The 23722-nt window shown below is 32.8% G+C and overlaps 1 protein-coding gene across 26 annotated transcripts in view; it reads right to left on the bottom strand.

Moving 5' to 3' along the window:
• DLG1 (discs large MAGUK scaffold protein 1) overlaps positions 1-23722 on the bottom strand; it is a 254142-nt gene that overhangs the window by 23143 nt on the left and 207277 nt on the right. For 12 of the 26 annotated variants that reach the window (XM_032406834.1, XM_032406833.1, XM_032406836.1 and 9 more), the window contains 5 exons: positions 19933-20047; positions 14529-14705; positions 11691-11760; positions 7653-7752; positions 845-886 (listed from right to left, as the gene is read on the bottom strand). In XM_032406834.1, the coding sequence (XP_032262725.1) occupies positions 845-886; positions 7653-7752; positions 11691-11760; positions 14529-14705; positions 19933-20047 (504 nt within the window). Of the gene's footprint in view, positions 1-844; positions 887-6927; positions 6962-7652; positions 7753-11690; positions 11761-14528; positions 14706-19932; positions 20048-23722 lie in introns of all 26 variants that reach the window. The other 14 variants (XM_032406842.1, XM_032406840.1, XM_032406839.1 and 11 more) reach the window with 3 other exon arrangements.

A 23722-nucleotide genomic window follows, 5' to 3' on the forward strand; every position in this document is an offset into this window, starting at 1 on the left:
TTTTAATTTTTAAGGAACCACAACTGATAATATTCATGTACTCCCCCCATGTCCAAATCTATTAAAAAACTCCAGATGCTTGTATAGTTCACTTAACAAGAGCAAAAATGTAACATAAGGACACCAAAAAGGAAATCAGTATTGTATGAGCAACTGCTGGAAATTTTTCCTTCATCGTTTAGGTTCACCAGGAGCTGGTAGTAAACAATAACTTGATCTAGATCATTATTGGTGACAAAGAATAAAAAAGGAAATAAAGCTAACTGTAATTTAGCATTACTGAAAAACATTTTATTAAAAAAAATTTTGTTTTGAAGATTTTATTTATTCATATGAGACAGAGATACACAGAGAGAGAGCATGAGCAGGGGGAGAGGCAGCGGGAGAGGGAGAAGCAGGCTCCCTGCTGAGCCAGGAGCCTGGGATCATGACCTGAGCCTAAGGTAGATGCTAAACCATCTGAGCCACCCAGGCGCCCCTTGAAAAACATTTTAATGCTCATATTAAAAACAGATTTACTAAAGAAAACGGCAAAATGCAAGTTTAGCCCTCATTTAACTAGATATTTTCTTGTAAAAGACACACACACACACACACGTACTATGTACACAAAGAGCACTGTTTGTAAAGAGGATTTTAGAGTTTTATTAAAATTTTGGAACTTTGTTAACTTTTGTACATAGTATGACTTTATTTTTCAATTCAGAATTTTACTTGGCTCTCTCTGATTTTAAAATGCTAAGCATCTGATATTCAGTTTTTAGAATATATCACTAAGACAAAAAACTCCCAAAGGATATATATTACTTGTGATTACAAAAGAAAAGTAACTTAAAACACTTACGGTAACTACTTTCACTATCGCTGGCATTAGAAGTTATATGCTCTGAAATTGCAGGACAATGGAAAAAATAAAGAAAACACAGTGTCATGAGTTTAAAAAAGCAAATTATCAAAATAAACACAAGGCGACATTACAAAATGTTGAGATATAAATACACATACTCAAAGAATTTTTAAAAAGCATTTTTGATTTTCTTTGAAAAAATTTTTTCCCCAAATATGAATTAGGAAGAAAAGAAATCATGTAATTAAGGACAATGCTCCATTTCTGTACAACACAGTTTATGAACAGAATCTACGGAAAATAATCAAGTAGAATATGACAAAGAGGGCAAAGTAATCCTAAATTAGTCCAAATGTAGACATAGAACCCAAAAAGAGAAAATGCAGTTGGCACCATTTAATTTATGAAACAGTAATGACCAACAAAAGAGACAAGTTATATTTGAGCAAACAGATGCCCATTTTAATGAAGGGATATCTTAAAAAAATAAGTGATCTTGCTTTTAGTTCAGCTTCTTTCTTGTTCCTGAAGAGAAATGAAAATCCAGGTCTCTGAGATCATACAGATAAAACATTTTAGATGTCATAGATGCATATGTTCCAAAAAAAAAAGTCAAATAGAAGGGAATTCTAGAAGGTGGGACTGTATTTTAAAATAGACTAGTATTTCTGAGAAGCTCTGTTTTGATAAAATTGACAATGGCTGCTTTGCAAAACAAAAAAGATAAAGCAAATACATCTACTTGCAAATTGCCTGGTCTCTCCTTGAAAGTGACCCCATTTCATAACTTGATTGTTCCATAAACACCAGGTACTCTTCCCATGTAAATGTAATCTTGAATGTTCTCTCAATAAGTATCTCCAGAGAGTAAATAAAATAAAATAAATTATAAAAACTAAAAAACAAAATTTTCCACAGGATAAAGAGAAATCTAAATTTCTTATGTGAGGCAAACGAAAAAAAATTTTAAGGGGTAAGAAAACAGCTTGAGGAGAAATATCTGCTGTACCATACCACCCACAGAGTCTCCTAAAATCAAGATGCACTACTGAAAAGTTCTGAGAATGGTAGAATGTAAGATTTCAAATGAAGATAATAGTTCTTGAACTGCTGTCATGGTGAAAAATAAATCTGTTATTCTAACCTGCAAAGACAAGATATAATTTTCTTTCTTCCTTTTTTAAAATTGCAGTATAGTTAACATACAATGTTGGATTAGTTTCAGGTGTAAGGATATAACTTTCTTAATTATGATTATAAATATTTTAAATATAGCAGGGACATTAAAAATTGTAAGACTGAATAACATATGACAAGCACATGTAAAATGATGTTTTTTAAAAGTCTGTATTTAAAAATTTCTTCCCATGTTACATGTACTTCGAAACAATCATTTTAAATTGTTGCATAATATTCTATTGAACTGATAAATCATAATTTACCTTACTACTTATTACTCAGACATTTTACTTTGCTTTAAATTGTTCTCCACCAACATCAATAATTAGGAATGTCTTCATTTATACAACTTTTTAATCTCTTGTCCTATTTCCTTAAAATTCATTCCCCAAAGTAGGAACGACACATAAAAAAAAAATTCTTATAAATGTGTATTAGGATTAGTATTGTACTCTACAATCTCTAATACATAAAAGAGAGAAACATTAGTTACTGCAATGGAGTGAAGGGGGAGAGTAAGTGGGAGTACAGAAGAGACAAAATTAACCATGAGTTGACAATTACAGGAGTTGGGTAAATGAATACTTGCAGGCTTTAATTTACTATTTTTCTACTATTGAATATATTTGGCATGTTATATAGTAAAAAGTTAAAGCTACTACAAATCTCTTCTGTCTTTTCTGGGGATTTCTCCTATTCATCTCAAGTTCTCTAAGATTACCGATAGCTGTTATGCAATCAAATTCTTCAAGTTCTTTCACGTATCCTTATATGTAACTCTACAATAAAATTCTGCTATTCAAAGCACGGCCCTTGGAATAACATCATCACTACGTGGGAATATTTATTAGAAAGGTAAAATGCTTTCTTCTTGATAATTAAAATACATTTTTTAAGAAACTTCACCAAAAAAGGTATTCAAATATCCAGTAAACATATAAAAAGGTGTTCAAGTTTTCCCTGTAATTTCCCCCTGTAATTACTTATCAGCGAAATGCAAAATAAAGCCACAACAGGTATCTCTACCACCCACCAGAATGGCTATAATGAAAAAAACCCAAAAACAGATACGCCAAACACAGAGAAGGTAAGGAGTAACTGGAACTCATATACTACTGAGGGTGGCGAAATTGGTACAACCACTATGGAAAACTATTTGGCAGTAACTACTAAAGCCCCACAGATGTATGTATGTATGACCCAGCAATTCCTTTCCCAGGTATTTCCCCAAAAGAAAGACATATATATGTTGACCAAAAGACATGTGGAAGAATGTTCAAAGCAACACTATTCAAAATAGCCCTAAATATATGTTTATTTACAAGTCTTAGATAATATATGCAGTTTCATATTCTTTTTTTTCATTTATATTATGAGCATTTTCCCATGTCATGTTTTAATATGATTTTCAATGGTTATATGATATTATAAAATACGGATAAATCATACTTCATTAACCACTTCCCAAATATAAAGACATTTTAGGATGGTTTCAAATTTTTTTGACTGTAATTTCTCAATAAAATTAAAATAAACTTCCTGATATATAAACCTTTATCTCTATCTCTGACTACATACTTAGGATAATTCCTTGAAGAGGAATTAGTAGGTCAAAAGATACACTTTTCCAGATATGCATAATGTTAATATATTAAAACTAGTCATTTCATACAACTCTACCACTGGGTTCTCCTTTAAAAGAAATGTCTGTCAAGATGATGGGTAGAAATTATCATTTTGTTTACTGCTTACTGGGGACATTAAGTATTTTATATACTCATTTCATTTGTTATCTTTTGAGCATTCTTCTCACATCCTTTGTTCAGTTATTGAATGAAGAATTAGTCTGTTTCTTACTGATCTGTTAGAAATTCGTAAAGATATTATCCCTTTGACATACATGGTATATTCTTTAAGTTTTAATTTTGATTTTGTTTATGATGTTTGATGACCACAGCCACTTCAAATCTAACCAAGTCTCCCCTTTCTAATCAAACATTTCTTCCTGAGAAGGTATCATATGCCTTTTCTTTGCTCTCCCTAACTACTACCTACACATCACCAATCTTAAGCAATAGTACTACTCTTATACTTATTCTTTATACAAATAAAAATAAGTCTGGTTTTGGCATCTAAGAACTCCACACAACTTTGTTTCTATAAGTCCTTGAGATGAGAAGAAAGGCTTCCCATTACGTATCTCTTTCTTATGTGCCTGACAGAGTTTTTGAGGTGTTCTACAAAATGGAAAGCTGTAAAAATTGAGCTATAGGTACAAACCTCGTCTGAAACTGTATATCATGATTTCACTTCTGAGCACCTTACACAGCCCCTCCTGAACTTATTTCTTTTTAGTCTCTGTTAAAGGAATCTTACATTTTTCCTTTTCACCTTTTTCAAAGTTGCCTTAAGATATACAAGTTGTACACGTTTCTATTTCTAGCTTTTCACAAGCTATGATGATTTACTTGCATTCTCTCACACTTCCATCATATTCTAGTTAGTTGTTAGTCAAAATTAGGATTGGAAAGGCAAATTCTCTCATTGTTTCCTCTACTCTCAACAGGGCAAATCAATGATTTATTTGACTCTCTTTTGTAGAATCACTGAGTTCATGTCTATGAAAAGTGTTCAGGGTATCACACTTTTGTTTCTCTCCTCTTCAATTAAATACCCTATTTTTCACAGGTTATATGAAATTACACGTAGATGTACATCTTTCTTGATATTCAGTGTTATTCCATTTCTTCATCAGGTTTGTTTCTCTGAAATAATTTATGCCTTTTCTTCTCAGTCCCTTCATGAGTCCTGTTTCAACAAGGCTTGATGAATACCTATATGAGTCACACTTATTTCTTTCTATTAAAATCTCACAGGATTCTGCTTAGTTTATTTCCTGTATTTGGAACTTTAGAATATAGATTACTGAGGCTACAAATAAAGTCCCTGACCACCCTTTTCCCAGCATTTTCTGTTGTATAATAACTGGCACCTTGTCAACTGTTAGTCATCTGTTTTATCCAGGTTTAGAATTTTTACTGGTATCTTCCTGTCTCCCTCATTTGATCATCAAGTTACCAGGTGAATAAATTATCTTAGTTCCTGTGAGATGAAGCACAAAACCCATCATTCAAGGGATCTTAAGTCTCTGTCCAGAAAATTAAATCCTTTTCTAAAGGACACTGTCTGATAATCAGTTACTATTTTTCATTTGTTTCTCTTCTCAAATCCCAATTGTCAAAATGAGAGATGGAAATAAGATGTGGCCAAGGTGTAATTATCATCCATCATAACAATATCAATATAGTAAACAAATTGTCCATTTAGTTTCTTTCCAATGAGTTTTCCACAGGTCTCTATAATGATTTAGCAGATAATAAAAATCTGTGAGTTTTTTTATGCTGAATCATACCACCTCTGAAACACATCATTCTCAAAATAAATTCTATAGCATTAAGAATCTATGGAAATATTTTCCAGTTTTAAAGATTTTCACTGATTATTTTCCCCAAAGGTAAAAGATTAAAAAAGGGTACCACCAGTAATAGTAAATTTGTGGCTCTTGCTGAATCATAAAAAGGCACAGGCAAAAATAACCAAGTGTGTCTACATAGAAATAATTACATATAAAGCATACTGCCTCCAATCTAATACAAACCTTTAATCGTTAAGGTTGAAATAAAAGTACCTATACTTTAGATTAAAATTCCAGTATAAAGTTAGCATAAATCAAGGAAAAAACCTTCTATGAAATATAATGTTTATTAATGTAGATCTTAGAAAGTTAAAAGATATTGGTTTTATATGTACATATATATATATATATATTTTTTTTTTTCTTTAACATGCTGGACATGGAGCCCAATGTGGGGCCTGAACTTATGACCCTGAGATCAAGACCCAAGCTGAGATCAAGAGTTGGATGCTTAATCGACTGAATCACCCAAGTGCCCCGATATTGGTTATATCCTGAATGACCAATGAATTACAAAAAGTAAGTTTTCAATATGCTTAATAATCCAAATAGAAAGAACTATCCAGGAAAAAACTTTTGCCTAAGAGATTACTTCTATGAGTCGCTGTCACCTAAAATTACTTAGTAATATTCGGTAAACTTTCATATATAATCAATTTGAGAATACCTAAATTTAAAATTTTGTTTGCTAAAAAATGACTTGTTTCATCCATTCACTCTAACATTTACTGAATGACTCCTATATACCAGACTGTACCAAGTTTCATATGAAGATTAAGTACTAGTTAGAAAATTAAAAAAGAACAAGACAAACCCAAAACCACTGACATCTTGGTTAAAGGAAAAACAAAGGAAAATATTTCTTGTAATTCTTTAAGTAATTTACAACCTCCTTGAAAAAGAGATCTATAATTTCCATCCCCCTACATCAACTGCTACTTGAATTTGAGGTCCACAATTCTTTTCTATTAACTTAAGATTCATTATATTTTAGTTTCACATTATAGCAATGCTTTTCTAACAGAGAATCAAAGTGATTTTAACTTGTTTTAACAAAAAACCCGGTGGACATAAAACTGCAAGATTATTTTCTACATTCTAATAATGTAGGCAGGTAGTACTATGTTAAAAAGTTTAAAAAAATCCCTAGCAAAAGTAATTGCCATAAAAACTACAAAAAGGAAAACGTAATTATGAGCAGTTTTTCAAATGACATGTGAAAAATGGAGCATTAGAAAAACAAAAGGTATGTATTATAGAAATAAAAATCCCAAGCACATTATTAATATGAAAAGTCTAAAAGCAATCTAAATCATATACCTCCTCATGCCAGAAAGGCGCTACCATGAATCTCAAAATGTATCTGAAAAAGGTAGGTCTGTAGATGGAGGTTAAAAAATAACTTGGGAGTATTTTGATCACTTACTCAGGCCTTTTGATCCCATGTCGTCAGGGATCTCCTGTAGAGAGTAGTTCCCAGAGAGCAAGCAATAAAAAGATAATCAAAGAAAATAGTTGTCAGTAATGCATAAAATTGGTGCTACAATAAGAGACAGTTCCAAGACCATTACAGGTGTACATATTTTAGAGAATTTTTGTAGATTTCTGAAAGTTTGAAATAAGCTAGCAGCTGAATGTAATGTACTAAAGGAATCAAAGTTCTAGCTTAGAGGCTGATTTAGGGTAGAGAAGCAAAATTTGGTATTATTTCCTGTTATTTTAAAAGTAAAATTCAGATTGTCTACATGTCCTGAAGACATAGGATAAAATGGAATGATTCCAGAAGATTTGTATCCAAGATTGTCAATGCTATACCTAGAAATCATTAAGTAGCTTCTCAGGTATCTAATTTTCCTTTAAAATAGTCTTTGAAAGCATTTTAAGTGTTTCTTCTAAGAACCCTTACATCAAATAATTCTATTTTAAACACATAACTTAAAAATACTGTTAACTTTAAATTAAGAATTCCTAAGGTGCCAGAAAAAGTTAAGATTGGTATGCAAATTAATTTATGTCTGTTAAGTTGCTCCTGGTTAAGACAGTTGGTAACCTGTTGCAGCTCTTGAAACTGTCTCCATGGTAACAACCAACTGCAGGGCAGTAGGTCCCTCTACATTTATTTTCAGTTGACCACTGGATCCACATACTTACGGTCAGCATCACTTGTTTCCTGCTCACTCTGGTCCTTGTTCTTGTAGAAGGGGAATTTTCGGGAAAAGAGGTTCTTTTTACGCTTGTCATTGAATGACTGCTGAAGAAGAGAAGGAGGGGCAAAACAAAGGGATGTCTACTATCTGTGTGTACAAAGGCCCAGCCTAGCAGCTCTGTGGAAGCTGACTCTTGTGACCACAGTGTGCAGTTTGTATATGAATTTTATTAATCACAAAGTGAATTTCTAACTTTGTATTAACTCCTCTAACATTTCTCAACTTAAAATATTTAAAAATTTAGTGTAATTCAGTAATACCTAGAAATAAGGAATAAGTGCTACCTGATTAAAAAAAATACCTAGAAATAAAGAGTAAGTGCTACTTGAAGAGTAACTCAAATTAGCTACTACTATAGTACAAACCAGCTAGTATCTGTTATCAATCCATATTTTTCTAGAAGATTCCCAGGTATGAAGTGCTCTATAGAAGTTATTTTAAATTGTTATTCTAGGCTATTTAAGTATTTTTTATGCAGTAGGTAATAATCTTCATTTTCCTCTGACTTGAGCATATTCCCTCCCTCCCCCTTTTGTGGCTCCAATAAACAAAAAGTCACTATTAAAAAAAAACCAAGGGCGCCTGGGTGGCTCAGTCGGTTAAACGACTGCCTTCGGCTCAGGTCATGATCCCAGGGTCCTGGGATCGAGTACCACCTCGGGCTCCCTGCTCAGGGGGGAGCCTGCTTCTCCCTCTCCCTCTGCCTGCCACTCCCCCTGCTTGTGCTGACAAATAAGTAAAAAATCTTAAAAAAAAAAAGGAAAACCAAAACAACTGAGAAAGTTGCTAGTGCTGAATATTTAAAAACAATGAACCAATTTTTTTTTTTTTAAGAGAAAAAAGATAACTAAATGCTTATAGTATGAATCAGAAAATGAGAAGAAAACTAAGAGGGGTCCATCAAGCACACAGAATCCAGCAAAAGATTTATCGATGCTATCCCACCAAGAAAGAAGAGTCAATAGCTCTCCTGGCCAACTTGAATGCCATCCTAACTGGTTTATTTGTCTTTAAGCTCTACTATATTTATCTATTTTTAAAAGTATAAATAAACTGGAACCAGATTTAATTCATTTGCACCATATCTTGAATAGGGAATGAAAAGTTAGGTGTTTCTAGAAGCCAAAAAGGCATTGAAGATTCTAACAGTTATACAGAACTGCTATGGAGGAGCTGCACAGCTGATCTGATGTCCCTTACTACACAGATGTTGGAAACAGATTTTTTCCCTTTTTCAATGTCCCATTTGTGCCTTCACAGATTTAAAACTATGCTGTATAAAGAAAGGTGATGTTATTAAAGAGGGATAACTTCTTTTGTAATTTCTGTCACAGACATCCATGTCTTGAAGGAAATGGCCTGACCTACCAATGACACTAGGAATTATTACTTTTTGAAGCAGGAACAATATAAAGGATAAAAAATCTGTTCTGACTTTTCTTGAGTTTAATCCAATGTCATAAAATGCTATCATTATTTTGAAGTATATCCACACCAGGAAGTATGTTTTGGCATGCTTGTATTTTTAAGCATGTGATGACAGGCAATTAAGGTGCTGAGGCAGATTAAGTAATTTTTGGTCAAACTCTATTATTTGAAAGGATTTGTTTTGGTGGGAATCTTAACACAAAAACAAGATTAAATTTTTATTTTTACCTTTTCATATCAATAATTCAGGATTAATAAATTCATAGTTCGTTAGTCCAACAGATTGTCTTGATTTCAATCCTAAAATTTGAAGGCTCTGATAACGCTAAGCAGAAGTTAAAAATTAAGTTGATGAGAAAAATACTGTCAAGAAATTTGGACTTATAACTGTCAAGTAGCATTATTTAAATAAAAATCTTTGCTTGGATACAAATTTTAGAGAAGAGAAATGAAGAAAACTTAAGTTTCAATAGAGAAAAATTTACGATAATCTAATTTAGGGAAGGACTAAATCTTCTTCATGAAAATCATCAATGAATTTAGTAATAATTTTTCTGGTATATAATAAAACTGCTATGTTTTTAATAAAAGGTATTTATCCCTCCTACTGCATGTATAGTGGCCAGAGTCAGTTTCACAGCAAACAACCAAAAGAAACATGAAGTTTAAAATGTTTTGATTTTTGATATCTTTGCAATTAGCCAAAATGAGATATCATAAAGATATCATAATATAGGACAGAAAGAAATGCCTGTTAGTTAAGAAAAGAATTAATTTTATTACATTTAATGTCCTCCAGATGAAGAATTTATTAAAAGTGAAAATAGCACAAAGCAAAGAAGATAAATATGTGTAGGGAAAACACAAAACTGAAGAAATATACTACCTTTGGATTGTCTACATTTTCAATACAAAATACTCTAGTTACTTGTTTATGAATGCTATATTGCAAGAGAGATAGTGTAATAAATATAAGAACTGATAAAATATCACAAAATCATGATATATATATAAAGTATAAAATTTCTATATGCGGTATGTCAAAATAGCTAAATGAATGTTAAAAATGTTAATGAGAAACTGAAATGTTACAAGTCTGCAGTGGAAATAAGTCCATAAACCACCATGTAAGGAAAGGAAAAGAGGAACTCAGAATGGGAGATGGTAGTGCAGAAAGAAATGCAGTTCTGCATCAATGGCAAGCGTATTTTTACCCCACTCAGTATCATGCATTCTTCTGGTGCTGTGTTAGGACACAGTGACTGTGTATAAGGTTGGTTACAGTCAACACACAAGACTAAGATTTAAATATGTCGTTAATTCAGTTAACTTCTTACAGTATGAAAGAAAAGTTATAACATGCAACCTCATTTTCAATACACTGACAGTGTATTTTATGTATTTTACTAAGTTATTTTTAAGGACATGTATAAAACAAGCACAAAAAGCATTGTATAGATTTCAAATCCTGTTACTTGGGATTTTTTCCCTCCCCCAAATTTCTCTTTTAAATATTGCTTCAGGTCACACTACGTAATTTTTTATTTTCTGAAAGCTGCAATTTTAAAGGAAATTATCATTTCTAAAATAATTGAATACATTATACAATTTACTTAGATTTAATTTCTTTGATCGAGGATATTGCTTATCTTATATTTTAAGCCTTTAAGTTTGAGTGCTTAGTGCTATCAGAGAAGCACAGATGATAGGATTAATTAATTTGCTGAGTTAACTTTCCACATTCATTTGAAATATGATCAAAAGATGTATAAAACTTTTGCTTTAGATTAAAAAAACAAATATAAAACATTCCTATGAATAGTATTTCAAAGCAACATATGTGTTCAGTTTATTTCTTCAGGCTATTACTACAATACCCCATTGTATTAATTATACACATAGCACAGGACAAAGCCTGCAGTATCTCTTTCATCTACTGGCATCCATTAGATTCAAGCAGAACTTAAAATGAAAACAAAAACATGTTTAAAATTATATATGAAAGAATTCAGAAGTATTTCTTGACCGTCTTTATATAAACTCGTCCTCTACTGTCCCTTTCTTTATTCCCTCAAAATAAAAATTCATATTGATTCAAATATTTAAAGCATGGATTCTCTTAATAAATTATATTAGGCATGAAGGAGGGAAATAAAAACTCACATTATGACCTAGTTAATAATATTCTGGGCATATTTTCTGAGAAGATGCATTATTAAATTAGCTATCATGATTAATACAAGTTTCTAACTGGACATCTGAAGGAAGGCTGAATTTATTTCACTTGTAAAAATAACCTCACCAAAGTATGTTGTTAAGAATATATCAAATGACAGTTTTGATAATCTGGAAAGGTTTATAAAATGAATGCTTTAATTTAATAAATTACTTACTTCAGCATCTACTATTACAAAGCATCACGGCAAGAGCTGTTGATAGTTAACTCTTACGGCAAGATCCTTCTAATTTTAATAGTGTAGTTCCAGCAAGAATTATGAAAAAGCCCATTATTCTCAACTATTAATATCTAGAAAAAGACATTTCATATACTCACCCCTTTATCTCCTCTTGTTTTAGAATTAAATTTCACTGTTTTTAACCGGGCTCGTTCTTTCTTCTCAACTCTGTCAAAGTACAGAATGCTATTTTTAAAGTATACCAAAATATCTAAGGGTCTAATTAGAAATCATCAGAACTGATAACTCTAGTATGGGGCATTTTTATATTCTAAAACCTTCAGTAACTGTCTAGGTTTGTATCCCAAAATTATAATTTCTGAAAATGAAATACAGGTCTCATTACCAAACAAAACCACTTGTGAAGTATCAAAATACAGTACATGTGTACTTATAGATGCACTCACATTCCATAATTATACTGAAATTATTATGAGGAACCACTTCTGAGTTTTGCAATTTTCTGCATTTTGTTTCTTTTGTTATTGTTGTTTCAATATTAGCTTAGCATGGGGCATACATATATGCTAAAAATCAAGCATAAGAGAGAGAAAGCAAACAGGGCAAAATGTTAACAATTGGTGAAAGTAGGTGAAGGATATGTGGGTGTTCCTTGTACTATTCTTCTTGTACTTAATTTTCTGTAGCTCTGAAATTTTCATTAAAAAATGGGAAATACAAAAATCGAATTTAACTCCAGTGATAGATTTGTGTAAATACATGAAGTAACCAATTATAGTATACAAAAAGAGTTTTAAAGAGCTTTAAAGTATCTGTGGAAGGATATACAAGACCTGGTAACCTCAGTTATCCCTCTAAAAATGAAAAGGGTGCCAGGAGTACAAGGTTAAGAGGAAGCCTGTATAGCTTTTAGATCTTCTGATTTTTGAACCATGTTAAAGTGTTAACTATTCAAAATAAGTAAGCCAACAAAACTACATCAGAACAAATGTTTCATGTAGATTGTAATACCAATATGAACTTTGTAAAATTTCATGTCAATTAAGCTTTTTATCCTTAATTTCAACATAGCAATTATGTTAGTATATAGCAGAAAAACTTACCAAAATAGTCTATGAATAAATGCATTTTCTTCATTACCTAGAGATACAGTTTTACTGAGGGTACAGAAGAACCTTAGCAGTCATGGACTTAAAACTCGTTTTTACTATTCTAGAACAATCCATGACATGATGAGAGAGTCCACAACATGTTAACTAATTTGTAATTTTGCCTAGGCACTTACTGAGGGCACTGCAAAACTAACATTTAGTGAGTAAACGTTTACAACTCAAAATGGCTTTGTTTTCTCATCGTTACCTTGTTCACTAAGTAGCTGAGTGACTTAAATTGTGTTTATTTGTAAATACTGTTCCTGAATAAGAGCTGAGAACTATAGTAACTACAATTCCTTGTGCTATTAGAAGTAAAGAGGTCTAAGAAAGAGATAGTTCTATTTAAGAAAATACAAGTTTTGAATACATTCAAGAATGAGATGGCATAATTAGCTGTGGTTTCATATGTAGCTTATGGAAGAAAAATTATATTCTATAATTTTATTTATGAATTTGGAAATTTAGAGAGGTCTTAAGTCTCTTGCAGCACTTCTGACTTAAAAACCAACTTTACACAATTTTTATACAAAATGAAAAGAATCTTTTTCCACCAAAGTCAGTGTATTTCTCATCTGTTGCAGGCACACATAAAGCCTATGCAAGATAGGAGGTGCCAAAGGATAAGACAATTTTTAGGAACTCTGACTCTGATATTTAAGATGTGAGGTTTCTACTGACTCAATGAGGCACAGAGACAGAGGAAGCATTTCTGAATTTAAAGTAGACTACGTTCTATTCCAGGAAAAAAGTTATGCTGAGGGCTGCATTGCTAAAAGAGGAGTTGCTACCAAATATACGATCTAGCCAAATAGTTGGATCTTGTTAAATACATGGATCTAGCCAAGAACAGTCATAAATCCCAAAGCCATAACTACAAATCTTGGTAATACCTTAATATTCCTACTCTTCAACTTCTATAAACAGTAATATAAATACATATAGGTAGAGGTCTATAAATAGGTATATGATTTGGCATGCTTATCAATTATAGACTCTTAAAATAAATATTACATCATAAGCTTGACCTGAAGTGAATTAACCAGCTAGAATAAACATTAATGTCTCATTAACGATTTTTGTTGGCTACCTTAAAACTTAAAAAGACTTTCAGGCAATGATTTGCACGAATTGGACCTCACAAATAAGTTATTTGGGGAGAATTATGAACTGACATTTTAATAGCTTTCCCACAAAAGTAGGGACATTCAGCAGTATTTCATAGACTTAGAGAGGGTCCTTTACGCTGGGATCATCCTGTTCAAAGACTATCTCTACTTAACCACTTTTGCCAGTAGATAGTAAGTATGCATCACTATAATAAATGGTTAAAAGCAAAGAGGAAAGACCAGTGAATGCACCAATACTTCTAAATTAAGCAAGAAAAGAGATGTGAAGTAAATACCAGATACTTCTAAAATTTTTTATTTACACTTCCAATTTTTAAGTCTAAAGGAGGCAATTCACACAATCAAAAATCCTGAAAGTACTTAGTAGGTTTCATTGCCACCTACATGGAGAAAGCACAGAGGCTTTTAAATCTTTTTCCCTCCAATGGTATAGATACACAGCAAAGTTATTTAAATACATTTATTTTGTTCTGAGCAACTAAGTAGGAGCTTTAGAGAGATTTCTCTTTGGAGGCATCATATTCTTTAATTATGTCACTGGTTATAATATAAGGTGAACAAAATTAAATGACTGTGAAAAATATGGAAAACTAAGCATAAAATCATCCTCAGTAAAATAATTTAAAAAATCAACAATTATTTGTCTATGTTGCCCTACTTTCAAGTGGTAAGACTGTAATGGACTTATACTTACCTGCGTTTACTGGGAATTACCCCAACTTCGTCACTCTCCCCATCTGGTGTAACCTGTCTGGCTTGCCACCATTCATCATCAGAAGCATTAATAACATGGAGGATATCTCCAAATTTGAAGTTCAATCCCTGACTGGGAAGGCCACTGTCTTTAGTCTTGTCATAATCAAAAAGGGCTCTAGATTAAGAAGAAAAAAGTGCACGTTTATTTGGTGTTTTTGTTGTTTGTTTTAAAGATTTATTTATATTTTAGAGCGATAGAGAGTGTGTGAGAATCTTCAGGCAGACTCCCTGCTGAGTGAGGAGCCCAACAAGGGGCTCCATCTCACAACCTTTGAGATCATCACCTGAACTGAAACCAGAAGTCGGATGCTCAACTGACTGAGCCACCTAGGTGCCCCCCACCATATTTGTTATATTACCAATATTAAGTTAACATAGGATTCTGAAAGTGTATATAATCCAGATAAATAAACAACATACCACAGTAGGCAAAGTAATGCCAAGCTCAAGAATTTGCACTATATACAGAAAGACAAAGAGACAAAAAAGAAATAGCAAAATTGACTTACAGTAAATTTTTAAAATTAGGTATACTACCTTATTTCTCTCAATACTGAATGAGAAATTTTAAAAAATGCTTTTAGTATAATCCAATGGCAAGCCATATTGAATTCTAAAATGAAGACAAACCTAGAGAGTTACTCTAAATTAATAAACAAAGAGTAAATATTAAGAGGCACTCTTCTCTTTATTTTGGCTATACAAACTGGGTAAAACAAACTCCCTGACAGATTTGAGTCATTAGTTGTGGACTATAAGAATGGATTAACAGAGTGATTATTTTGTCAGTTAATTATTCCTTCCATTTGTTCACAAAGCTAGAGTCAATAGAATTTTCAGAGTCAGTAACAATGATGAAAACTAAGTACAGATGACTTTGCTGCCAAATATTTTGGAAAAAATACTGTATTAATATAATAATTGCAAAATGTTAATCTTTTAAAATTTGATAAAAAGAAAAATTGTGTTCTATTACTTAATGTACAATATTTAAATTCTTATCCAAAGTAGTTCTCTTAAGGAAAGAATCCTAGCAATTACATTTATAATACAATTTATTCATTTTTTGGTTCTAATTTGGCAACTGGAAATTAGGATACAAATCATATTCCTTTTTGTGTTAACCAACTTTTTTTTTTTTTTAAAGATTTTATTTATTTATTTGAGAGAGATCAAGAGTGAGAGAGCACAAGCAAGAGGGAGCAGCACAGGGAGAGGGAGAAGAAGGCTCCCCACCAAGAAGGGAGTCTGACGCAGGGCTCGATCCCAGGACTCCGGGATCATGACCTGAGCTGAAGGCAGATGCCTAACCAACTGAGCCCACCCAGGTGCCCCGAGTGTTAACCAACTTTTTAAACCTATCTTTTTTTAAAGTTTTTATTTAAGTTCCGGTTAGTTAATATACAGTGTAATATTAGTTTCAGGTGTACAATATGGTGATTCAACACTTCCATACAACACCCATACTCATCACAAGTACACTCCTTAATCCCCATCACCTATTTAACCCAACCTCCCACCCACCTCCCCTCTGGTAACCATCAGTTTGTTCTCTGTAGTTAAGAGTCTGTTTCTTGGTTTGCCTTTCTCCCTCTTCCCCACCCCCATGTTCATTTATTTCTTGAATTCCATATATGAGTGAAATCATATGGCATTTGTCTTTCTCTGACTTACGTATTTCACTTAGCATAATATTCTCTAGCTCCATCCACGTTGTTGCAAAAGTCAAAGCAAAACGTTTTTTATGGATGAGTAATATCCCATTATACACACACACACACACACACACACACACACACCCCTTCATTTTCTATTCATCAGTTGATGGACACTTGGGCTGTTTCCCTAATTTGTCTAATGTAGATAATGCTGCTATAAACATGGGGGGGGGCATGTATCCCTTTGAATTAGTATTTTTGTATTCTTTGGGTAAATACCTAGTAGTGCTATTGCTGGATCTTAGGGTAGAACTATTCATTGCTGCAGATTAGAGAAAGCTTAAATGGGGTGTGTGAAGAGAGAGGTATTGAAATAATTTACTCCACAAGACTCTAGAAATGCTCAGGAAGTAGAAGTGTACAGAATCCAGCTAGGCAGAGGTAAGTTAAAGCAGTGAAAACAGAAGAACTGGTAGAAACACTTCATATAGCACTTAGACCCTCCAGATTCCTTCTCTTGTTCCCAAACCCATAGAAGACAAGAGGTTTAGTTTCTAAAGAAATTGAATCTGAGAAGCTCTGTACTTTGGAACTTGGTGGGGAGGCTAAAAACAGATTTTTTTTTTTAAAAGATTTTATTTATTTGAAATAGAGAGAAAACGAGTGGTGGGAGGGGCAGAGGGAGAGAGAGAGAGTAGGTAGCCTGATTCGGGGCTCAATCCCAGGACTTGGAGATCATGACTTGAGCAGGTAGCCTGATTCGGGGCTCAATCCCAGGACTTGGAGATCATGACTTGAGCCAAAGGCCCAGGCTTAACCAACTGAACCACCCAGGTGCCCCTAAAAACAGATAGATTAAAAAGGAATCTGCACACTGAAAACTGAAATTCTAGCAACTTGGGGTTTAATACTGCAGGCAAGGGATTAAGGATTCTTTTCTAGAGATATTTAATGACCCCAAAGAAAAGAATGACCTGGGGTGGGAGACGGCAATGAACAAAGATAATTATTTTCTAGTTAAATCTGCTAGCTTCATTCTCTATTCATAAGGATCACTAAATATTTAAAGATCGCCTCATATACAAAATACAAGAAAACAAGTAAACTAGGAAAAAGAAATACAGAGAAAGCAGAGAATGTGAGAAGCAGAAGAAAATATTAGAGAGACATGAGAAGATATTATGTCTATGAGATAAAAAGAGGATGACAAAACAAGGATCAATTAAATAAGAAGGGGCTCTCAGAAAATAAAATAGGATATTATACCCTCTTCCACACCCCAAATTCTCAATGAAGGAGAAGGCAAAATAAAGTCATTTTCAGACATGCTAAGATTCAAAAAGTATCCCCCACACACCCTTTCCTCAAGAATTTATTGAAGAATGTGCTTTGGTAAAATAAAAGTCAGTTGAGAAAGAAAGGTGCCATCTCAAAACCAGACTCTGACACAGCAGAGAGCTAAAAGGCCGTGGCAAAGGCAAGTCCCATGTGAGAACTACACAGCAAGTCTACAGAGCAACTAGTCCAACTGGAGCAGAAAGATGGAAAAAACTGAGGTGCCTGGGTGGCTCAGTTGGTTCAGCATCGCACTTTTAATTTCGGCTCAGCTCGTGATCTCAGGGTCATGAGATCAAGCCCCATGTCAGGCTCCACACTGGGCAAGGAGCCTGCTTAAGATTCTCTCTATCCCTCTGCCTCTCTCTGTGCCCTGGCTCACACACGCATCTCCTCTCTCTCTCTCTCTCTCAAAAAAAAGAAAAAAAAAAAGATGGAAAAAATCTGAAGTGGTAAGATCATATGTGCAACCACATGTTTCATCATGTGAAAAACTCTAGAGTTATGTAAGATAAAGAAAGATATTTAATAGTAAGTACATGGACAATTAAGCAAATAAAAATGACACAATTATTATGCCCAGGAAAAATGAAGGGTTGCAAGAGAAAGGAAGCATGGTCATAATATACTACTTGAGTGAGTAATGACAGATAACTACATAGTCACATAACTCTAAATGCTATTAATTTTATTAACAGTGATGGCACTATATTTGAGTGATAGAGGAAGAGGCAGAATGATTTGATATGAAAGAGAAAGTTGTTATCTACTATGACAATAAGTCCATAATGTCCAAAGTTGGTAAACTAGAAAACAGCAGTATATGTGGAAGGAAAGGCAAGGGAGTTTGCTAAGAAAATGGAGATGATTATTTTGAGAGAATGAAATTGGGGATTGTTGGGAGGTGACAGTTATTTTTCATTAAGTTTTTTGATAATATATAACTTGTAAAAATATTTACTTCTTTAAAAAATAACAAAAAGGAAAGATGATTCATTAAATGTACCTAAAACAAATATAACCTAATGTTTTGATTTTTATGCTTTTGTAAGTTTTTAATGATCACTTATTAAAGATGACACCTAATTATACTAAAATTAGAAAAAGAAGAAAGTGAAAAAAGAGTATAAACAGAAATGTTATTCCTTTTTCTGTGGATATCAATATCACATAAAATACTTTAAGGACTCCAGAACAGAAAAATTTAATAAATATTGCAAGAATTAGTGGAAGGAAAGAAAAATCTGATACACTAAGGATTCCCAGATCATTGGTAGGGCAGAAGGAACGAAAGGGGTAGGAAAAGAACAAGTGAAGAAAGTGAGAAAAATGTATCACAGAATAAAATTATTTGAGAGAATAAGTCATATCATATGTAAACAAGTACAGAGTACACGCTTGTTTGTATAAATGTTTTTATACACATATGCAAACATGTACGGGATACTTGCTAATTTTACTTAACATATATAATCTCTCATCAGAAGAATAAATAAAACATACTAGGAAATGTTCCCCAATAGCATCAGGACTGAAAAATAATGAAGAATGGTAGAGATTACCTGTAATCATCTATTAAAGTTAAAATAAAATAATAGTATAATAAAGTGCTGAGTAAAAGCTCTGCTAAAAAAAAGTATACAGAATACAAATATGTCATCTGTATTAAGTCCTATTAGCCAGTAAAATAAAAAAGAACAGTTTATATACTAATGGTATCTATTTACTATTATTAGATTTATTCTATCACATTAATCAATTATAGAAAAATAAGAAGCTTGTCTTCTCCCAAGTATTCAAAAAATACATGTAGAAATTTCCTGAATCTGTGTCCTTTACTGAGGCTATTCACATTTTAAGCCATTATTTACATATGCTCTCTTTGCTATCATGGAAATTGCTGTAATAATTAAATGTTACTCAGAGAACATTTTATTATGAAGAATATTAAGTAAAAGTAAGTGTTGGATGTTGTGACATACCAAGCTACAGTATAGTCACTCATTATTATTCAAGAGGTTGTATAACTTTCATTAATACAATTACAATAACATTCCAACTCTTGAAAGACACACTCAGGAAATCAATCATAAAATAATGTTTCCTTGGTATGCAATATAGTTTTCTTTCTTTTTTTATAATATTTTATTTTTAAATAATCTCTACACCCAATATGGGGCTCAAACTCACAACCCCAAGATCAAGAGTTGCATACTCCACCGACTGAGCCAGGCAGGAGCCCCTGCAATGTATTTTTCTATAGTAAAACTAACTCAGTCATAGTAAAAAATGTGAAGGACTTTGCATGCATAAATAAGGACTGCCATAATTAGAAGTAAAAAAATTTACCTGACATAGAGGGATCGCTTCTGGCTAGTTCGAAGAGAACCTGATCCTGAACTAATGCTACTATTCATCATCTGCTCCCGTAAGTCATGTATTTTGGCTTCAAAACGACTGTATTCTGATGGGAAAAAAAATAAAATTTATACTTTACATTCTAAAATAAGTTACTTGAAAATAAAGTATTAAATATGTTAGCTGTCTTTTTTTGATTAAATGTGGTTAGAACCTTAACAGAGTAACCTATATAAGATTTTGGCCAAAATGCAAACTTCAAAAAAAAATTAACAATTTTCTAAATGTACCATAAGTTAGAATTGGCTGAATGAGAACTTTCTCATATGCTATTTTAAAGTTCATATCACATTTAATCAATTAAAAGACAACTGTCATGCATCAAATACCAGTATCAATCTCATATTACTATCTAATTTAACTGTAAATTTTAAAAACTAAAACTCATAATTTATTCTGATTTTTATACTTAAAAAGAACAATCCTGTAATGATTTGTAATAGATGCTTTGTTTACTGCCTTTAATACAGCAAAAATATGCCTTAAAAATTAATAAATTAAATTTACTTCAATTCATTTTGTAATTTATAAATTTTCAAAATGCCAAAATAAGACACAAAGCAATTTGAATAAACATTTTAAGAACGTTTTTATATAAAAACAGGTATGATTTTGAAGATGAACTATTTTAGACTATATCATAAAAACTACCAAATCTATTAAAACCTTAGGCACTTTTTCAAATATATTGCAATTATACACTTACACACTTTTATACCTTCTTCTCTATTTATAATAAACAAATTATTTTACAGAAATTAGGTTAGAGCTCATCAGATTTTCTTATAAAACCAGTCTTATATCAAGAGCAAATCCCTTGCTTGGGAGTTTGTATAGTTTAAGAAGACAGAGTAAGAGTAAGCGTGATTATTGTGGAGTTATTCTTCCTTTCACCATAGTGACCAAGTTTGTTTTATGGGTACTAAGATTAACTGAAGCAACAATTTATCAAAAAACTCAAAAACATTTAAAAGCTCTCATATTAATATGTAATAAAATGTTATCTTATTGTCCTTTAAAAATATAATAGAAAATTTAAAATATAAACGTTAGTAGACAATATAATGTATCCATTACAATTCAACAATTAACAACTCATGGCAAACCTTATTTGCGTAGACACAGCTAAGATACAGGCAGACTGATAGATGGAGATGTAAATAAAAATATAAAGTGAACTTTGAGTTTATACTGGTTCTTCTTCTTTTTAAAAAGTTTTATTTATTTAATTTCTACACCCAACGTGGGGCTTGAACTCACGACCCCTGGATCAAGAGTGGTATGCTTCTCTGACTGAGCCAGTCAGACGCCCCTAAACTGGTTCTTCTAATTAAAAATTAAGACTGTTAGATTTTTAATTAATCTATTCAATCATATCTGTATGTGCTTTCTTGCATAAGACAAATTCTAGTTCTTAAGACACTGGGAATAACAGAGTTCTGCATGGTGACTTAAAATTGTATCCACTATTACATTCACAACAGCTTTAAAATAACACCACCAACAACTAAGACCATGACATCATTACTGAAAACAGCTAATTACTTTCCCTACTTCTTTTTATCTTACTTAGAGCATGGTCTAATAGAGAGAGAGATATATATACAGTTTAATGGCTATTTTAAAGTGACTCTGAGTAGTTCCTCCCTAGGTGTTAATGTTGCCAACTGGATATACATTTAGGTTCATTTGTTCTTATTTAGTTTCACCTTCAATTTTTAGGGGTTGCTTTTTAAATTTTTCATTGTTTTTAATAGGTAGGTAAAATAGTTCCAAGGTTGTATCTGTAAAACAAGGATATTAAAGATAAAGTTTAACTTCTAGCCCTCTCTCCTACCCTACTCTGTCCTGGTCACTATATATAAATATTTTAAGAAAGGATTATTATAAACATTTAAAGAAAGGCTTTTTAAATATTTATTATAAACATTTAAAGATAGTTTTTTTCTTCCAGGGGCACCTGGGTGGCTCAGTTGGTTGGGCATCCAACTCTTGATTTTGGCTTGGGTCATGATCTCACAACGCTGAGGGTGGAGCCTGCTTAAGATTCTCTCGCTCCCTCTCCCTCTGGCCCTCCACCCGCCTCCACTTCCCTCTTCTAAAAAAAAAAAAAAAAAAAAAAAAAAAAAGGTTTATTCTTCCATTTTTTAAAGATTTTATTTATTTTTTTAAAGATTTTATTTATTTATTTGAGAGAGCAGGAACACAAGCAGGGGGAGTGGGAGAGGCAGAAGCAGGCTTCCCGTTGAGCAGGGAGCCCGACGTGGGACTCGATCCCAGGACCCTGGGATCATGATCTGAGCCGAAGGCAGACGCTTAATGACTGAGCCACCCAGGCGCCCCTATTCTTCCGTTTTTAATAATAGAAGCAGATACACATGCATATGTAAATGTATTTACACATACTTATTCTGTGTTATTTTAATATATATGTAATATATAATTATGTATATATTACATATTCACACATATATATACATATATATATACACGCATTGCTCCTTTCTAAACAGTAACCTACACATTTCTTCCGACATGCTTATTTTACTTAACAGAAAGTATAGTAATAGTCTTACTAACAGTAATAGTAAGGACACTGTATGGTAGCATATGTAGACATCTCTCATTTTTTTTTTTTTTTAAAAGATTTTATTTATTTATTTTTGACAGAGAGATAGAGAGAGAGCACAAGTAGGCAGAGCGGCAGGCAGAGGGGGAGGGAGAAGCAGGCTCCCCGCTGAGCAGGGAGCCCGACGCGGGGCACGATCCCAGGACCTCCGGATCATGACCCGAGCCGAAGGCAGCCACTTAACGAACTGAGCCACCCAGGCATCCCTCTCATTCTTTTTTAATAGCTATATAGTTCTTTTGCATTTAGCCTTTATCTCTTTGTTAGGAAAAAATACTGTAGAGTTAGATTCTGCTTTATCAGCAAATCTGAAAATTGTTTTCTTTGAACAATTAATTAACTTTTGATATAACTGAAGTTGTTTGATCTCAGTTCTATTCATACTATTTTATACTTTATTTATATATATGGCAAGCCTTCTGTATCAATAGTTGTGTCAGAGTATATTTTCCCAAGACATGTGCTTGCATCCCACATGTTCTTGTACTACGTGACCTTGACATTCCCCCATCAAGAGGTGGAGTCTAATCACCCTCTCCTTGAATTCTGGCTGGCCTTTGACTCACACGCAAATGAACATGGTAGAAATGATTATATGTGATTTTCAAAGTTAGATTAAAAGAGGCCATGAAACTTTTGCCTGTTTCTTTAGGGATGCTTGTTTTGGGGTTAGTCAGATAACCATGGAATAAGTCTGATAATCCTCAAAGCACCATGCTGCAGAGGTCCCATGATGGTGTTCTGAGCCCCAACTTTTAGCCAGTATCACCAAAGCACAAGACAAGGGGAGTAAAGCCATTTTGGACCCTCATCCACCAGCTGAATCCTATTAAGTGACCTCAGTCTACGCCACAAACACCATCCAAAGTCATGACTGAATTCCTAATCTACAGAATCCATAAAATGGTTACTGTTTTAATCCACTAAGCTTTGGAGTAGTTATGAAATAGTAACTAGAACACACTCTCGCTGTGCAGTCTATTTGTTTACACGTACACAAACACGAAAGGACAAGCCTTCCTAAACTTAAAAATACATATTAAATTCCTAAAACAAGGAATTATATAAATATATACGTATATATAAAAACTA

Source organism: Phoca vitulina, unplaced genomic scaffold, assembly GCF_004348235.1.
Source record: "Phoca vitulina isolate PV1807 unplaced genomic scaffold, GSC_HSeal_1.0 scaffold8, whole genome shotgun sequence".
Taxonomy (NCBI): Eukaryota; Metazoa; Chordata; class Mammalia; order Carnivora; family Phocidae; genus Phoca; species Phoca vitulina.